Raw genomic sequence first — 19,158 nt, forward strand, 5'->3', positions numbered from 1 at the left:
GTGCCAGGTTAAGACCTTTTTATTTAATCAATATTTTAATAAGTTTTAATACTGAATTTTATTACCATATTTTAATTGCAGCCAGAGTGGGTCATCAATTTATATTATATTGTTATTTTGGAATTTTGTGTAAGCCATCGTGAGGCTCTCGCAAAGGACGGCATGCAAATATCTTAAATCAATAAATATTGCACAGAACCAGATTAAGTATATTGGTTTGGACAATTTTGCCAGCCTGTTGTATTCTTTTGTGTGCAGGCTGAGAAATACTGGAAAAACATGCATTTTTATTATGCAAATTCAGTAGGAAAATCTCATCTGGATTTGTCTATTACTCAGTTTTATTTAGGGTCAGCCCATGACATTTTGCTGCTTGAGTAGAAGGAGAAGATGATGCCCTGTCTTTATGTATCTGCAGGAGCTGACTGGATTGAGTGTTACTTTAGTACTGGTGATGGGACACCATCCTCCCATGTCAGCTCAAGCCCTTCAGGTTAGGTGCAGGACAGGCTGCCTCACAAATACAGCTCTCTCCACCAACAGCAGGGAATGGCCAAGGGTCAAGCCGTCACTGCCTCCCTTCACAGCAGCCAACTCTGCTGTCTGGGTGAGGTGCTTGCTTCACTCTAACGGAGGGACTGTTCCTGTCTTTAGTAGTTCTCCAAAGGATTCATTATGACTTGCACCATTCCTGCAATGTAAGGCAGAATTAATTGCACAAAAAGGCAAAATAATCAAATGAACTCATTGACTTGATTCACCCAGCAAGTAAACCAGGAAAATTTGGAACATCTAATTCCATCTTTAATTTGTCTAGTAATTGCTTCAAAATGTATCATTAAAAGGATAGTGTGAACAGAAGCAAGAATGATCTAACCTAATTTAAAATAACAGGTTGGGAAACATTTAAAATATTCATATGAGTCCAAATGAAAGTTTTAGGGATCCAAAGATACACAAAGTGAATTTGAGCAACCAAATTCCCCATTCTAAGGATCATGCTACTTTTTTAAAAACTACAGATTTATTCTTTGTAAATGCCTTATTTGAACTGGGAAGGGAAGCTGCATCTACTACTGCTAATCAGTTGCATTGGGCTGATCTTGTTTTCAATCAACATGTATAGTTTGAAATTGATAACATTTATTCATTACTTTTATATTTCATTGTTCTATGTGCCTTTTTATAATCCTTCAGGGCTGGGAAGAAAAATCCACACCACCCATAAACACATTGGATAGAAAATTTTATATCTCTGGGAACTTAAGAAAAAGTTCCAGCATAATAAGAACCCACTACAGTGTTTTGCCATGATGAGTTGGTTCCATGGAGCACTTTTAATGAACCCAGTAGGTGATCAGGCATCCCATGGGTAATTTGCCTCCTCGCTTCTCCACCTTCCTCCAGGTGGTATTCCAGGGGACACTGCAGGACCATCCCCACCATGATGGGGACACAATTTTGACACCCCCCCCCCAATATTGGGAAAGACAGCTGTTAATCAATTTCCTCAGCTCTGTTTGAGCAGCAACAAACTCCCTTTTCAAAGTGCTCTATGCACAGCTACAAGTGGCTGCCAGGAACTATTTTTACTGTGTGCCCAGAAATGTGTGCACAAATTGTTTGAAGCTACTCATTTGACAATTTGGGTTCCCCTTGTGGGTTGTTAACCAACCAACCAACCAGCCACTGGTTATTGACTGATATCATTGGTAGGTTGTCACGTCATGTGAACCAGGTCTCTGGTGCTGTCAGCTTTGTCCCAACAAGCATAAAACCAGTTGGTCCACATATTCAGAATTTTATGTGACAGAACAGAGGTGGATGCATGATTGTCATGCAGTTTTTTAATTTAGAATTTTAGGTGTGCCATCTGTTTAAGTTGTGTACACTGTACTCTGAATGTGTGTGTACAATTATTCATACACCATTAAATAAATCAAAGGCTCCACAATGCCTCCAACTATTTGTCATATGTTGGTTTAAGGCTGGGTGCTTAATCCTGAATGATGGCCTGCAAGGAGCCAAATTTGATGTGTCACTTCCTTTTTCCAATCAAAACTTGTTTTATGGATGCTTAAAACTCATTCTTGGGAAATTCTGTTTCACTATTCTATTATCCTGCTCTGTCAGATAAAAATGAGAAATGTTATATGATGATAATAAATACAAACCTGAAATTGTAGTTCTTTCCTTTCTTACAAGCAACTTTACATTTTTTTCAGGAGCATTTTTAGTAATGAACTGGGCCATAACCATGGGTAAGTCAAGTAGACCAAATTGGATTGCAAGCCTTTGAATATTAGATTTAAAAAGTCTGATTTCTAATTTGAATAACAGAGAATTAAGCATTTCTGAATATTTTAACTGATTACTCCACAGTCTCAGGTATTAGGTAATGCATCTTAGCACTAGTATTATTCTAATATGGCATAAAGCTACAGTCCTATACATCCTTACCTGCAAATAAGTCCCATTGAATTCATTGGTGCTTGCTTCTGAGAAAACATGTATAGGATTACATTACACAAGACCTGTAACAATATCTTTAAAATATATTATTATGAATAAAAATCTATTATCAGAAGGTGGACAGCACTGAAAGTTGTTTGTAATGATACTTGGGTTAGTAAATTTGGATGGCTCTGGAGATCTTGCTACTCCAGGGAAATACTGTTATTTAAGTGTGGCAGCCCTTGAACCTATACCAATTTACCTGGGAACACATCCCACTAAATTCAGTAATGCTTAGTACTGGGTACATGTGGAGCATCATATGTTCCAGTGAGCCTTGTAACTGCACCAGAGAGCAGGTGACTTGTTACATAGAAAGGGTGTCACATGCAAGTTTCTGCAGAAGGCGGTCTGCTTGTAAAGAGGCTACAAGGAAGTCTCCAAGGCTCTCACTTATCAAATAATGTGTCTGAACTATCGGGAGCCCTTGTTGTTACTTGCTGGAGAGGGTTACCATGATGTGGAGGCGGTCCTCTGTGGGCATAAGGCTACCAGCAATGGTATTTTGGTCAGCAACAGCCAATAGGAAACTGCAATAGGATGTTCCAATGGAAGGCACAGATGGCTTTGGATCCACCAAATCTTAAGATCTGCTGATTCCGTAGCATGAAACATGAGCCTGGAATGGGCACAGGTAGTTTGCATTCCACTGTAACTATTGCAAGGGAAATTCCAGGCTGTCCCCATATTGCTGGGTGGGGTGGGGTGGAGCTCACCTTTTGTTTTGATTAGCAATGCATCTGGAATCATGGAACAGTAGAGTTGGAAGGGGCCAGAAGGCCATCAGGTTCAGCCCCATGCTGTTGCAGGACATTAAGTTACACCATCCCATTCAGATGAGTGTCCAGATGCTTTTTGAATGTCTAGCGAGGAGAGCCCACAGCTTCCCCAGGTAACAAGTTCCATTGTCATACTGATCTGATAGTGAGGAAATTCTTTCTGGTTTCCAGTCTAAATCTGGTTTAAGCCCATTATTCCACATCTTGCACTCTGGAATGACCAAGGAGAGATCCCGTCCTTCCTCTTTGCCTTCCAGGTACTTGCAGAGTGATGTCATATCTCCCCTCATTCTTCCCTTCTCGAGGCTGAACATGGCTGGTTTGCTCAGTCTTTCCTCACAGGGCTTTGCCTCCAGTCTCTGAATCATCCTTGTTGCCCTCCTCCGCACATTTGTAGCAGTACATCCACCATGCCACAGCCACTGACCCAAGTTGGTTTGCTTTGTGCAAAGTTGTTGGTTTAGTGCTGCCACCGCCTTCACTCTTCTCTAGGCAGCTTTGAGCAGCAGCCACTTCCACTGGCATTTCAGATAGGGCTGAACAAATGCTGATACAGCACCACAGACTGTCCTATTATTATTATATTGCATTTATATCTTACCTTTTTCTCCCCTCTTGCAAAGAACACAAGGCAGCGTACATAACTACATTTTATCCTCACAACAACCCTGTGGGGTAGGATAGGCTGAGAGTGAGTGACTGGCACAAAGTCACCCAGTGAGCTTCATGGCTGATTGGGAACTTGAACCCAGATCTGCTGGGCCCCACTCCAACACTTTTAAATCACCACATTTGCTCTCTTCAGTCAAAGCCATCTGAAGAACAACTGGCTCTTGCTTTTGCCTGATTTTTTCTTGTTATCTTCCACAGTAGTTTTGTTTTCCAACAATGAAGGAGAAAACCCTGCTGCTGATGACCAGTTTTTTTAAAAAAATAGTACTTCCAAATAAAACATGTACAAAATTAACTGCAAAAAAAAAACTGGTTTGCAAAAGTCTTTTATTGTATCCGTGCCACACATACTAGTGAAAAATAACACTCCTAAAAAAAAAGAATGCTACCTTTTCCACAACGCTTTGTTTTAAATGAAACTTCAAGTACTCTTACATAGGTACAAAAAAAAAGTCTGATCTATATGCCTCCAGCAGGCCACCACAACACACAGTAGTTAAAACACAGTGGTTACAAATGTCTTTCGTTATTTCTGTGGCAAGGCAAATGGAGGGAAATGTTTTTATGAAAAAATACTGTGTGCGTAGGAAATTGTCACAATTTTATTCCACATGGATACAAATGATTATACTTGAATTTGAGGCCCTGGTGGCTTGAAATTATGTAACAAAATAGAAAAAAATGGAAAACTAATATCCCCTACACCCTGTTTTAAAGGCAGGCACTACAAAGATTAAGGAGACTCCACAGTGTTGGTAGAGGATAGTTACTGTACAGGCCATATAGCTATAATTACCTTAAAACTAAAATAAAATGCTACAGTCCTTCTAAGGCATAAACAATAATGTCTGCAAACAATATGTACACATCATACATATTTAAAACAAGACTTAATATAAACAATAATGAACAGTATATACATATGTCTCAATTTTATTCTTCACTGTCTTGAAATACAATTTAACTACACAAATGATGCAGCAACATATATATAAATGTAGTTGTAACTCTACAGTAAAGTTTAATTTTTCGTGCTTTTTACAGCACATCAGTGTAAACAGTTTTACTTGGCTTTGTTTTATATTTTAAAACATTCCTTGTTGTATTTTCAAGATTTAAAGCAATTTTATTTCTTCTAATTCTTCCTTTTCACAGAAAACGAAGAGTCTGGATGCTATTTAATCATAAATAATTCATAAAATTAAATACATTTACTAAAAAATAAACTACAAAGTAAAAAAAAATGAAAAATAGATATTTATTGAAAGGGAAAAGAGAACCTTTTTCCCTAAGTAGAGCTCTGGTGGTTGAATATTCAGTGCGTTTTGATATATTTTAAATTGCTATTGCACTATTACACCCCTTACGTTTAAATTCTTTGGGTGTGCTTCCCTGTTCTACCTAAAATAGTTTGATAAACACACAAACCAAGAACCAAGGGCCATGGTCGCTGTAGAAGTGAAGCCTTAAGAATCAGTACCACTCCCCTGTGATACTTTAAGGAAAAATAAAACAGTCATTAGTTATGCATGTGCCTTGTACTTTAATGTAAATACAGTTCACATTGCTGGTCTCATTTGTCCTCATTTAAGAAAAGAAAACATGTTGGACTGTGATCACTTCAGCTGACTTTGAAAATCTCTGTCCATTTTTTTTCAAAATGTTTCCTCATGTTGTGGCCAGCCCGGCCAATGTCAGAATCATCTTCATTAAACGTTTCACAGTTGTCAAACACAAGCCTGACATCTACAGCAAAGGCTTCAAGATTAGGATATCTGAAACAACAAAGAGTAACATCTTCTGAATACAAAATGAAAACAAGGAGTCTCAAACTCCTACCAAGTAAAAAGGCAAAACAGGGTTCATTTACAGTTGCACTACACCAAGAATTAATTCATTATGGTACAGCTTGATAGCCAACCATTCTTTTCTACGAGCTGCTTCGCAAGGTCCAACCATACCACAATACTCCTGAAATAACAAGACCATTTCTAGAATAACAGGACTTTGCTACTGTAGAATACCACTGAACTAATTTTTTAAACTGTATGTGTGTGTATAAACTTGGCATTTAAGCTTATTTGGGAGTTCATGACATAGACTCAGGATGGTTCCTTGGGTCCATCCTCTGCCTCAGCATCAGACTGCTTAAGGGCAAATTTTGGATGCAGCACTATGTATGCTAAACAAACAGAAAAATGAGATGCACCTTGTTGCTGATATTGTTGCAAATTATTAATTGGCATCAAACATTCCTGTCCGTAGTACAGTGAGTGGCAGCTGTTCTGTGTTCAGTTATTTGGGAGTAAGTTCACCAAACTCAATGGCCTGTCTTCTGAGTGAATGTGCATAGGAAGAATTTGGTATTGTTAAGCAGGGGAGAAGAGAAGCAAATACAAATGTTTGCTAATACTCAGTTATTCATCATCGCCTCACTCATTCATACACAAACTTAACCAAGTTTGCTAAGGACACAACTGAGAGGCATGCTCTGTAAGTGTTCTGACAGTTTCTGTCTACCAAGCACAGAGGCAGCACACAAAGCTTATCTGGAGTCATTCTTGTGATAGATTATGTAGACCTACCCATGCGGCATGACACAGTCCAGTTTTCAAATTCCCTTTCTGTCTCCTCCTCCTGCCAATGGTTAACAGCTTGGCTTCTCTTTCTCTCTGCCCCAGTTGTTAGGTGTGTTTCAGATTTTCCACTGCCCCCCAAACCAATCTGTGCCTCCTTCTCTAGATCAAATACCAGAGAGGCAAAATCTATGCTCTTTGTGGTTTTGTTCCTGCTGTCAGATGGTCAAGTGCCCTACTTTACAGCGAACAGTCCACTGTTTTGGAGGGCTGGCAAAGAACAGTTCTGTGTTTCAAGGTCTTCTATTTGAAGGGTTACCTAGTACCAGAATTCTTTAAAGATACAAAAGTGTAAAAACGGGAGAGCAGATGAACATGGAGAGGCACACAGCTCATCCAGTTTATCTTCACCACTACAGTGAGCAGTATTGCATTTTTATTTGAATTACAGCTATTATTTCTAAAGTTGTACACACACACAAACTCTATATATCTAAAAATTTGCAAAAGTTATGCAATTTCCTCCTTTGTTCTCTCTTTTTGGTGATGCATTTCACATATGCCATTGCCAGAGATGTATTAAGCAGCTCAACCCCCCCACCCCCACAGCAAGTGTTAACTTGCCCATTTACAGCCCCACAGTAGCTTCTTGCATCATCTCAATCTGATGAGGGTCGCTTATTCAGATGACAGGCAAGTCATACTATAACTACAAACAACCATGGATTCCAAGTGGTTTGCTAAACACTCCAACAAGTCACCTTCATTAGGTTCAGATGGCACAAGAAGCTGCACCTTGCAAATTTAAATAGAGAAATGAGCTGGCAGGTGCAAGGGTGAGTAATAAGCATCAAGCATACTAAAACATGGTTGGGCTCCTGCACATGCTTCCTGAAATTCCCAAGCATCAAAAACTTCCTCCTGCAACTGCCATGAGTAATAGAAGTCAGGGACAGAATTAGGCATTCCTGAACCCATGAAGTGCAGGAATGGTATTCAAACTCACCAGAGAGCAACACTGACCTTCCCCCAGTCCAGTGGGGCTTCTACACCTCAGACACAGATTTGGGGACAGAGAAGAAGTGGATACTTTATTGTGGGAGCCTTATGGCTAATGGGGGTGGGGGATAAAAATCAAATAAATACATTTATGCAAACTTAACATGGTATCTATCCATTTTATATTAAATCTAGTACTGGGAGAGGCTGGGAGAAACTGAGCCCAGGCCTCCTCTAGAATGTTTTGGCTTTCTAGAACTACCACAGTCCCTTTTGAAGGGAAACTGCTCCACCTGATTCTGATCCATCCTTTTTTTTTTTCCTGTCCTGCGCATTAACAAAATACTCATGGCAGGGCTGTGATACAGGTATGCCAGATATGATGAGAGTTAATTCTTCTATACATATGTGAGAAACAAGCTCAGCTTAGCTAGTATGGTTGTGTCGTCCCTGGACAGGCCCTTTAAATATTTGTGGCTCCATCCTGAACAGTGACCTGTCCTGATTGGTTACATAGCACAATCCCTGGAGACAGCTGAACATTGGGGCCATTTTGCTAGTGCTGGACCAAGGGTTAGGGTTTTGTCTACAAAATCCCTCAGCAGTCCTATTAACTGTCAGCAGTCTCAAACATTATAGTCAGGTGAACCAACAGAATACTGAAAATCTGACTCTACTACATTTTACTTTTTAAAATCACAATTTAATGTTATATTTTCATGTCCCTGACATTTTCCCCTCTAATTTTTTACTTACTGTCCACTACTTAGTTTCTCTCGAATGGTGGAAAAATCCATGGGTTTTTTAATAACTTTCCGATAACCAGGAACATGTTTCAAGTTTACAGGAAGTAAGAAAGGCCAAGCATCTTCATGAGTTTCCAATTCAGACAGGAGTACACTGTGAAAATCAAGAAAAAGACAGATCAATTTCTGAACTGCTTCAAACCTCACATAATCCTGGTTCATTAAAAAGATTACTGTGAATCAGAAAGAATCAGTAAGATAATATTTCTAGAAGTAATTTGAAAGGACAAAATAAACTCCCTCTGTATGTAAAGGTTGTTTCACATTTTACTTCCTTGCTTAAGCCTTCAGTTCCTGTCCTTAAACCCTGACATTCTAACCTGTAGCCCAGCATGCACTACAAGTTCAGTTTTCATGAAAATCAGTGACATACATGTTTCTCTCTCTACTTTGATTTCAGTATCTGAGATGGCTGAGTGCTTTCCCATGTCACTCAAAGAGCTGTCCCCTGCACCAAAATCAATGGGAAACCCATGGGCATAAAAGAGGTTTGCAGACAATTGTGCAGGCAAGGAGCCCATGGACTGAGGTGATCAGCTGCAGTCAGAAGAGAATGTACACTGCAAACATCTTGGCTTACATCTAAGGAACTATAAGCATAAAGAAATAAATGCATTTGTGCTGTTCTGTGGACTTACAAGCTAGCCAAGACTTCTCACAGTACACCACCACAATGTTTAACAGGGAATAAGGTAAATAAAACAGGGAGTAAGGTAAATAAAAACTGTATTTTGTATATTCCATGGACCATATGAAATTTTGGTTGCAGTTTTATGCAAGTGTAAAGAACTAATGCAAATGGAAGTCCTTCTGCAAGCAAGAGAGGCTTTCTGCCAGTGCAGGATTGCATAAAAATTCTGGTAGGGGACTGGATTACCCACACCCTGCTGGCTGGGTAACATCAGGAGAAAGTGTCCCCATTCATTTTAACAGCAAAGGGTGTGACTTTGCCCATCTCTTTTTCTTGGCTTTTTTTGAGCTGGAAGGGGGCAGAGAATGGTGTCTTTTACCAGCATAGAGAAAATCCAGATTGGACTGTATCCCCACTGCCTCACTCCTGCTTTCTCCCACCTGAAATCAGAGGTACTTGTGTGGGTGCAGCTTGGCTTGAGCACTGAGAGTTGGCTGCACCTTTGACTCAAAGGCACTGGCTTCAGTTAATATATAGAGGAATACATGTTATTTTACTAACAAGAGCAAACTCAAGCTGAATTTGCATGAGATAATACAGCCTAGTTCTACCTTTATCGTGCATCATTTCAAGAAAATAGGCTGTCACCCAAGTTTCTTTTTATCCCAATCAGCCTCTGATATTGGATCCAGCCTGGCTAAGGGAGAAGTGTCAGAAGGAGGGTCTGACACATATTCCTTCCCATTCACCCCATTAACACTGGTCCTTCCATCACATGAACAGTAGGCCCTTTTCAATACATATTTTCAGTTGATTCAGATTTAAACGAATGGATCAGCTGCTGCATTGCATTTCATGCATTCTGAAAAGTTCAAAAGCACCCAGCCAGCCAGTACCTGCAAAGAGCCATGTCCTTAGACTCATCTCGTTTGGCTTTCTTCACAGGGGAAACACTTTCCTGCTTTGATGGGCTAACAGAAATATTTTCATCAATCTTTCTCTTCTTAGAGTCCATTTTCCCTCTTTTGACAGAGCTGCTTGTAGATGCAGAGTCATCTTCTTCCATCTCTACTGCTAAAGGCAATTTCTTGCCTTTCTTGTGTTCATTACATTTTTTCCCTTTCATCTGATTTTTTTTAACTTTTAAAGCTTGACCACTTGCCTGTATCACAATGAAATCACAAAATAAATGGGTAGAAAGCAGACCAGGTAAACCAATTTTCAAGCCAGTTCCGCAAACACCAACATGAATAGGCCTATGCTGTGAGGGGAGTTTATATGACGCGGGACACACACAAAAAACTTAAGCTTTTTCATAAGCCTAATCCAAACTGGTGTGTTCCAAAAGTTTGGGACAACTCCCAGCATTCCTTTTCATTGAATGTCAGTGCTGGCTGGGGCTCACAGGAGCTGAAGTCCAGAACATCTGGAGAATACTAGGTTGGCAAAGGCTGCTGCAGCACATTTCAAAAGGTTTAGTGTCTTCTTAAAACAGGTTGATGCCAGTCTCTCCTCAGGACACAGGAGAGCCTTTCCCAACCTGATGCTCTCCAGATGTGTTGACTGGACCTCACATGAACCTCAGCTAGCCCAGTCTTAGTCCATCTTGTCTGTGGATCATGGGATTTGTAGTCTCTCACAGAAAGGGTACCATATAGTGGGAAAGGGTGCCACTTGTGTGAGAAAACTGCGCATGAAAGGGTAGGCACATGGATTAAGGAGGGTGAGAAAAATTAAACTGGGAAAGTTCAGAATATAAACTCTCCATGGTGCATTGATACTGACTCATAATAGGGTTTGCCAATGTCAACAGTCCTCTCACCTCTCTGCCACTCTCCCAGGAAACTTTTCAGCCCCTGGAAAGAAGGGAATTTACTTAAGGGGAGGGAATTACAATGGACGCCAACTACAGTTACCCTACGTGACTTTGGCACCACAAGGTAGTGTTTAGCTTGTCAAACACAAGGGCGATTCCTGGAAAAATTATCATCTGTCTTATATACATGACTACAGTTTCTCACGCATAGTGGAAAGAGAAATATATAGAAATTTCAAACACTACAATATTTGAATATGAGTGAAAGAGGACTTGGTTTTGGGGAATTATTGCGTTAACCATCTTCTTAAAACCAGGCCAGTCTCAAGACCATTCTAGAATCCACAGACACAATGAGATTTCCCTTTTCTCAGAGCATCCAGTCTTCAAAGACCAGACATTAATCACTATAACTGTTGTGATGATTCAGCACTGCCCAATCAACTTTAAACAAAGGCTGTAAAATTACAGTAAACAGTGTACCAAATGGAAGCATGTATTTTAGAACACAGTCTATTTAACATTTTTACTTTAGAAGTGGAATAAAGAGTACAGTAATTGGACTGGCCATTGATACTAAATTGTGAGAAGCAGAAAATGGAATGGAAAGGAAAGAAGGAAAAACACTAGTGGACCTCCAGTAAGATTACAAAACAATGTCAGCAAAAGCTAAAGTTCCTATGAGACAAATAAAGGGCTGCATTCATTTGAATCCAAATCGCTTAAGCAAACTGTTCAATAGAAAATGGAAGAATAATACTCAGAATAGACAATATGCTAGACAAAACTAGAAAAATAATAATTTAAGGTTACACATACAAAACCTGCAATTAGCTGTGTAATAGTAGATAGCTCTCATTAATTAAAGTAGTTTAACATTTATCTACGTTGTAAATGTGCACATCTTTTAACATTTTATTAAATGTGCCTTTGTATATACAGCAGAGCTTCACAGCTGATGGTGCCTCCTTGACATGTATGGGATTTAGCTGAAAAGATTGGTTTGCTGAATACGCACATGGCAACAGAACAAATTTATCTACCTATTGTCACTTTTGAATGTATGCACACATCATCCTAACTTTTTTTAAACAGGTAAAATATTTTGCATGAAAAATAAAAAAAATACAATGTGTAAAGTGGCTCTGAGCAGCAAGAAGAAAATGAAGTAAACAAATTATATGCTAAAAATAGTCTTTGGTCTAGAGTTTGAGGTCACACCTGTATTATATGCCTTGATGAACCAAGTCTTACACTATTCACCATTTCTCAGCCAGAATTCCATCTAAATTTGCATAGGATTGTGCCCTTATGGACTCTATTTTAATGGTTCATTTTGATGCCAAAGATGCAGAGCGATTTAATCCAAAAATGGTAAGTTTGCTGTGCAGAATAAGTGGGAAGAACTATTATACAATAGACTTATGCAAAAATTCCCACACTTGTGATTTGTTTTCCCAGGAGAGTCAAAGTTTTATATGATGTTGCTTTAATTCTTCTAGGCAGAAATCCAGAGGAAAATGAAACATGCCATACATATCTAATTGATTCATTGTTGCTTTATTTCTATCTACTCAGAATATGCTGCTATCACATTAATAGAACAACACTAAAACAATGCAAAAGCCAGTGTGGCGGGTAAGAGAATGGGAATGGGACTCGGGTGATCTGGGTTTTAGTCCCCACTTAGTCATGGAGCCAACAGCATCATTTGGCCAGTCACAGACTCTTAACCCAACCTACCTCACAGGGTGGTTGTTGTGGAGATAAGATTGAGAGCAGAAGGAGAATACTGTAAGCTGCTTTGACTTTTTTTAACGAAGAAAAAGACAGGATATAAATCTAATAAATACAATAAAATAAAAGACTTGGTTGGCCCTGCCTGATAAAAACTTCTTTCATGTGATCAGAAAGGGAAACATTTGTAAACTGGAGAATTGGATCCCTCCTTGCTGCTTCAGACCCTCTATGTACCATGAATGACTAACAGATGCGCAAATGTCAGCCTACTAAATGTTTTTGTGAACATTTGTGCTTCTGCAGAGCATGTGTAATGATTGCATTGATGGCAATTACAGGACAGCTATGTGTTACTGAACTGTTGGACTTCAGGGCAGAAAAAGTGGAATTCCAGTTTACATCATATGTTATTACCTTTGCTATGCAGGCAGGACAAAACCAGTCACCATCTGGAATGCTACTGATCTTGGGTCTGTGGCAGTAGGTATGGCAGCCTTTGTCACAGCCATCACAAAGGAGCAACAGCTCTTCATTATCTCCTTTCCGACATATTTGGCAGTACTACAATACAAAGATATAACCTCAGATAAGTATGTTACCTTCAATTTTGTGACATAAGTAACTTACTCTATGCGTGCACTGGAAACAAATACGACAGCCTGCCACTATGTTCAGCATTTATAGTTCTACGGGCTCATTCAGAGTAAAGATCCCGTAGGTTTTGTTTCATGTTTTAACTGTCCATACAGAACTGTCAATATCTTGCTTTTACACAAATCTGTGCTGCAAGCTTGCAATACTGTGCATAGCCCTACAAAGGTTGTTGAAGTGCTGGAAAAGGTGCAGAAAAGGACAACTGAAATGGCCAAGGGGCTGCAGCAACTCCCCTGTGAGGAAAAGTTACAACATTTGGAGTTCTTAACTTAGCAAAAGGATTAGCAGGAATGTGATAATCATAACATTAGGCATGGCATGGAAAAATTGGACAGGGATAAGTTTTTGTTCCTTTCTCATCATACTAGAACCTCGGGTCAGCCAAGAAAACTGAATGGAGAGGTATTTAATACAGATATTTATATAACACATAGTTAAACGATGGAATCTTCTACCACAAGATGCAGTGATAGACACCACCTTATGTGGTGGGGGGTAAGATCATTTCATGGGGGCTAAGACTATCCACAGATGGCAGAGCCAGTATGCCTCTGGGTACCAGTTACTGGGGAACACGACCAGAGAAGTGCCACTGAGCTTGCGTCCTGCTTGTGGGTTTCCTATAGGCATCTGGTTGGCCGCACTGTGAGCAGAATGCTGCACTAGTTATGACTGGATTTATAAACCTCATTCAAAACGTTCAGCTAGGGATCAGTTAGCACATTTAGGAGGGATTTTTGGAATTGCAAACATTATGTCACTTTAAACAACAGGGATTCCCAAAGGCATTTGTAAAACTGACACTGAACTGTATGTGTATTTTTGCTGTTCTCCCTATTTGAGAGCAGAAGCTCTTAGAAACAGCTTGTGTTCAATGTATGATAACTTGGACTCACTATATTGAGGAACAAGGTCAGAAAAATTCAGATTGTAAGCAGATGGATAATGGAAGGTCTACTGTTTAGAAAATAAGTCAGAAACATGGATTTATGGATATTTCTGCTATATTTTCATCTGTCCAAATTTAAACAGAAAAGATGGTCTATTGAAAGCCACACATTTAATTTTCACAGATTGAAAAGCTGCAAAACCACATGGGCAGCCACTCTCTGCACTGTTCTCTCCTGACGCTTTCTGTCCATGACAGACTTAAAAGGAATCATGGCAATTCCAAATGATGCCTCTTGCAACCAGGCCCTGCAGTTAGGAAAGATACCACTTTCCTCACTGTGACTTGTGTGCTAGCTGCTAACTAAGAAAATGGTAATGCCTTGAGGAAAACCCACAGGTAACTCAGAAGACGTGGTAGTGGCACAGGTCACAATGGTCTTCCTTTCCAAGAATGAAATGTTTAAAATCAGTAAGGATAATTCGGGAACTTCACTCCAGAATTTATTTTTTTCTTTCAACATAGGCATTGTCTATGCTTCAGTCTCAGTTAAGCTATATAGTTTAGATACTATAATACTACTAGTGCCAGTGAAAAGTCATCTTAACAAAAGATGCAGAAATATGGGTGCAGGTTTTTTGTTGTCACCCAAATTGTAGCTATAATATACTGATAACAAGTGGGTCACAGTTAACAGTTGAAATATAAGTTTGAAACCTTCCAGCAAATATAAAAGGTGGAGAAAGAGTTAGTTATTTCAACAGTAACATATTCATTATTTAATTGTTAGCATTTTCCCATTGATTACTATAGTATAAAAAGCTTAATTTTCAGAAATCTGATGCCCAGGATTCATGCAAAATCTCTTTACATGCATTTGCATGCCTTTTATGAATATGCAATTAACACAGCAGTGCTTGTTAATCTGTCATTTCTATGCGGAGATGGACATTTCAGCCTGTGTGCTTGTACAGTCCAATCTGCACGTACAGTTGTATTAAGTGGGCATGCAAAGAAGCCATGCGCATCTTTTAAGCATGTACTTTGCATCTCATTTTTCTGAAAAAGCCTTTAATTGCAGTCTTTGACACTGAATCCCCATAATGGCAACACAGAAGGCGTCATTTTTTCATCAGCACAGTGACCTCTTCCAGAGAGAGGTACAGAAATGCCCATTCTAGTTTTAAAAATGACTACATTCAAAATATGCCAGTAGAAGGGCGATTTGTCATAAATAAAGAAGTTCAGAATGCTGAGTATGGCTACAAGAGAGCACAGTCGCTTCAAAATTTATGCTAATCAATGTAAAAAGTGCAGTTTAACTTTTTTTTTTTAAATTTCATAGTCAGCAATGAAAGATACACTATCAATTGAGGTATCTGGAAAGGAGGAAAATAGGATACATAAAAATCAGTTCACAACACTTACAACTTTCATAATAGATTTTTCCCATGCTATTGATTTCTGTAACTGCTGAATGCACAGAGCTACCTGTGCAGCACTGCGAGCTTCTGACAATGCCCTTCTCCATACCCTTAGCCCTGGAGCAATATCCTCTTCCATTCTGCATTGAAATATAGAGAAATTAAGCAGGTCACATCCATTTTCATCAGTTTCTGAACGTGGAACAATCATTGTCACACTGAAAGCCAAGCAATGACAAAAACGTACACAGCCAGTAAGGGTAATAAGGCTTAAGCAACTAAATTTGATGTAGTGCACAGACTGTGGCTACGTGCCTCAAAGCTTAGTCACAACCAGTTAAATGTAAGATAACTTTGCAGGATTAACATACGTAACGGGGGAGGGGGGTCTTTACAAAGCACCATGCATAATAACGTGATCCGTGAGGATCGAGACATACAAGAAGATACATAGATAAACACACAATAGAAAATAGGCTCCAATTAGCAAAGAAGCACAATAATTTTTCAAGTTAATCTCAATAACCTACCCGTCACCATCACCACTAACGGATGGTGCAGGAGCAGGGACAGTAACTGTGCCCACATTATCCAGTTTGATCTGAATGGTGGTACTTAAGGGGCTCTTCAGATACCTTCGCTCTATGTTCCGCTCCAAGTCAGCAAGTCTGGTTACAGCTATATCTAGAGGGTTGTCACTCTTCCGTTCTAGAGTACTGCTACTGCCTTCTTCTCCACCAGCACAATCACCATCACGCTTCTTGTGCAATTTAGTGATTGACTTATGTTCATAATATACCAGGTCTTCCCTTTCCGATGCTGGTTCAGGGCACATCCAACCCTACATTTTAATAGAAAGGTTTGCACATGTTTGTTTGCTTCTGTAATCATCTAAGAATGGACAATGCACTGTTTGATTATCCCCTAAATTGTGTGTCTGTTTCCAGAAGTTCTCAAAAATTCTGGGAAAAGAGCTTCTTAGCTTTCTTTCCTGTACAACTTGGACAACAAGAATTATTAATTTTTAGAACAGAGTTTTATAGCAACACAATCTTACAGTTTTTTTGAAAAAAATGCAGTCAATAAAACCAATTCTTACATGAAAGACAGATCTTAACACACAGCCATGAGCTAGTTATGGGACAGAAAGAACATATTCAAACCAAGCCAAAGTTTCATAATTCTTCACATCTCTCTTAACCTTGCAACACCTTGGATAACCACAATGGCCAGGTTTACTCACATTAATTACTGGTGACATTTGATGCCTTAATATCACACATCTTGTTAGTTGAATGGGAAAAGAAATCAATATACTTTAAAATATACTTGCTCATTGTTTATGTACTTATTACATTAATTAAAAACATCACAAAAATTATCTAGGCATTGAACAATATTACTACTACTGCAAATAAAATCATAATAAAATTATCAATACAAAATTAATAAATTACACTTGCTTTAGCAAAACAATAAGAATGACAGTACTTTATTAACAAGAAATTGTACATTTAAATCACAAATAATTTGTTGATTATCATGCCTGATAGTGAGCACGGTTGGAATCTAGAATAGCACAGGTATGCGTAACACCTTGGTCTCAGCCAACAAAAGTTATAACTAACGGAGGACTGCCAAGACATATAGTAAATTGCTGCTAAAAATCTGTGTTCCCTTTAAAACTCTTTTCACTTGCATAGTGTCACAAGCTTGGTTCTCCCCTTCTTGCCATTAGGCTCCAAATCAACAGACAGTCTCTTTGCAAAGCAGATCTTTATTGGTACTTCACAGCTACAAAAGAAAGAATTCTAAAAGGAATATAAGCTTCTGCACGTCAAGAATGAGTAGTTGAAACCAAGCTACAGCTTCTCCTCAAAACCCTTCACTTTCAGTAACTCACTGGGCTTTATCCTCAGGGTGGCTCCCATGGGTGAAGGGCCAGCTGAGAAGTCCTACACGAGTCCTCTAATGGGACAGTTCATCTCTCCGAACACCTATTCATGGGGTCAGGGGCCAGCAAGGCAATGGCTCTCCCTCCTCCCCTTCTTCAACTTCCAAAACATTTGCACTTTCTGGGCTGGTCTGAGAACCTGTGGGCAGCAACCTTGGGTTCCAAGAACTCCGATTCCCCTCTTTGGAATTCCCATCATGATGACCCTGCGAAGTCTGCCAAGAGTAGTTGGCTTCACTCACTACACATAGGGTGGTGTTTCAGAAGAAGCATCCCAAATCCCCCCTAGAATGTAACCAGGCTTTATAGGGGACTGAGGGTTGCCAGTGACCTCCACATCCCTCCAGCTTTGAGAAGGAAAGACACTTCTGACTCCACTGCACTTGACTGCTTCCCCACCTCCTGCAAGCTTGAGCCAAAGAAGTAGAGTATGGACTCGGGAAGCACTAAGTGTGCTGACAACGCATTATCTGTTTCTTTTACTAATGGGCTGTGTGAACTTACAAGTTACAGAAGGCCATGTGCCTCCCATAATGTCTAGTTAGGCTCTTAGACTCATGGAACTAGTCAGACCATTCTTGAGATTCTGGTGTATGCTCCTTTCTCCTTCTCTGAAAGTTTAACCATCAAAATAAAGTAATGCCATGTCTGCTGTCCATTTTATATATGAAACATTAAGAAAGGATGAAATCATTTTGTTCTAGGTGACATTAACGTGATGAAATTATATTGGATTTTGTTTCCAATGAGAAATTATTCAGAAAGCACTTATCCTTAACAATGAAAGAGCGGCTCTTAATATCATTGGATAATCACTTCTGCAATGACATTACTGAAGACAAGTTTTACCTTGATTTGCAAACTAGCTGATGCCACTCTTCTTTCTAAGTCCTCCACCTGCTGAAGAATAGCAATATCCATATCCATGGCCTGCTCTTCTGTGGACCAGTTCTCCACAATATCCCGAGTTACCTGGGTTTCATCATTTTCATTTACTTCAATAATTGCAGCTGCATTTGGGAATCAGATTGGATTGCTTTTAGTACACCTTTCAGCCTAATCAATTTTGCAAGCTCAGGAATTCTCTTCCTTGGATGAAATACACATTACATTGAGGCCAGTAACACTGAACTAACAAATCATGAAAAACGGCATTACAGCCTCTGTCACGCCATGAAGGATAGCAACAATCCATTTATCATTTAAAAAGCTCCAATAAGTCTGATCTGGCTTTTGATTAGTTCATATATAAAACATGTGGATTTATGTTGTTCTTCTTGTCTAAACAATCCAATGTATTTTTATTAAAGAAAAAAGTTGGTAAGCCATTAACTATTAAAGACTTACCTGAATGAAATACCAGTCATTCAGTTTTGCTCATAGCAGGCAATCTTGAAAAAGGCAAATATCTAATTATCATTATGCCATTACAGCACAAGTTTATGTTTTTGTTTCAGTTACATACCATCTTTATTCTTGAGGCAGGCTAGAATAATATAATCCATATGTTTTTGTATTTGCTTCTGTAAGGCCTTTTCTCTAATTCCCCTGAGATGCAACACTTTAAGCAAAGCTTTTAGGTCCTCTGGGTCAATTATTCTCCACCAGCCAAACTGCATTTCTGAATCAAAACAAGGATATTGTTTTCACCAATACTTAAAAGTTCTCTCTCTCTCTCTCTCTCTCTCTCTCTCTCTCTCTCTC

At 39.2% G+C, this 19,158-nt stretch overlaps 1 protein-coding gene across 18 annotated transcripts in view; it reads right to left on the reverse strand.

Annotated features, from left to right (window-relative positions):
• Positions 1-4,275: 4,275 nt before the first annotated feature.
• The window catches only part of LOC123021762 (bromodomain adjacent to zinc finger domain protein 2B-like), a 153,232-nt gene continuing 138,349 nt past the window's right edge, over positions 4,276-19,158 (reverse strand). For 14 of the 18 annotated variants that reach the window (XM_044426811.1, XM_044426809.1, XM_044426810.1 and 11 more), the window contains 8 exons: positions 18,920-19,075; positions 18,304-18,464; positions 16,031-16,341; positions 15,505-15,640; positions 12,948-13,094; positions 9,874-10,139; positions 8,297-8,440; positions 4,276-5,740 (listed from right to left, as the gene is read on the reverse strand). In XM_044426811.1, the coding sequence (XP_044282746.1) occupies positions 5,587-5,740; positions 8,297-8,440; positions 9,874-10,139; positions 12,948-13,094; positions 15,505-15,640; positions 16,031-16,341; positions 18,304-18,464; positions 18,920-19,075 (1,475 nt within the window). In that variant the 3' untranslated portion in view covers positions 4,276-5,586. Of the gene's footprint in view, positions 5,741-8,296; positions 8,441-9,873; positions 10,140-12,947; positions 13,095-15,504; positions 15,641-16,030; positions 16,342-18,303; positions 18,465-18,919; positions 19,076-19,158 lie in introns of those variants that run through there. The other 4 variants (XM_044426817.1, XM_044426816.1, XM_044426820.1 and 1 more) reach the window with 2 other exon arrangements.

The sequence above is a fragment of the Varanus komodoensis genome, unplaced genomic scaffold (assembly GCF_004798865.1).
Source record: "Varanus komodoensis strain SLA01 unplaced genomic scaffold, ASM479886v1 scaffold183, whole genome shotgun sequence".
Classification (NCBI taxonomy): Eukaryota; Metazoa; Chordata; class Lepidosauria; order Squamata; family Varanidae; genus Varanus; species Varanus komodoensis.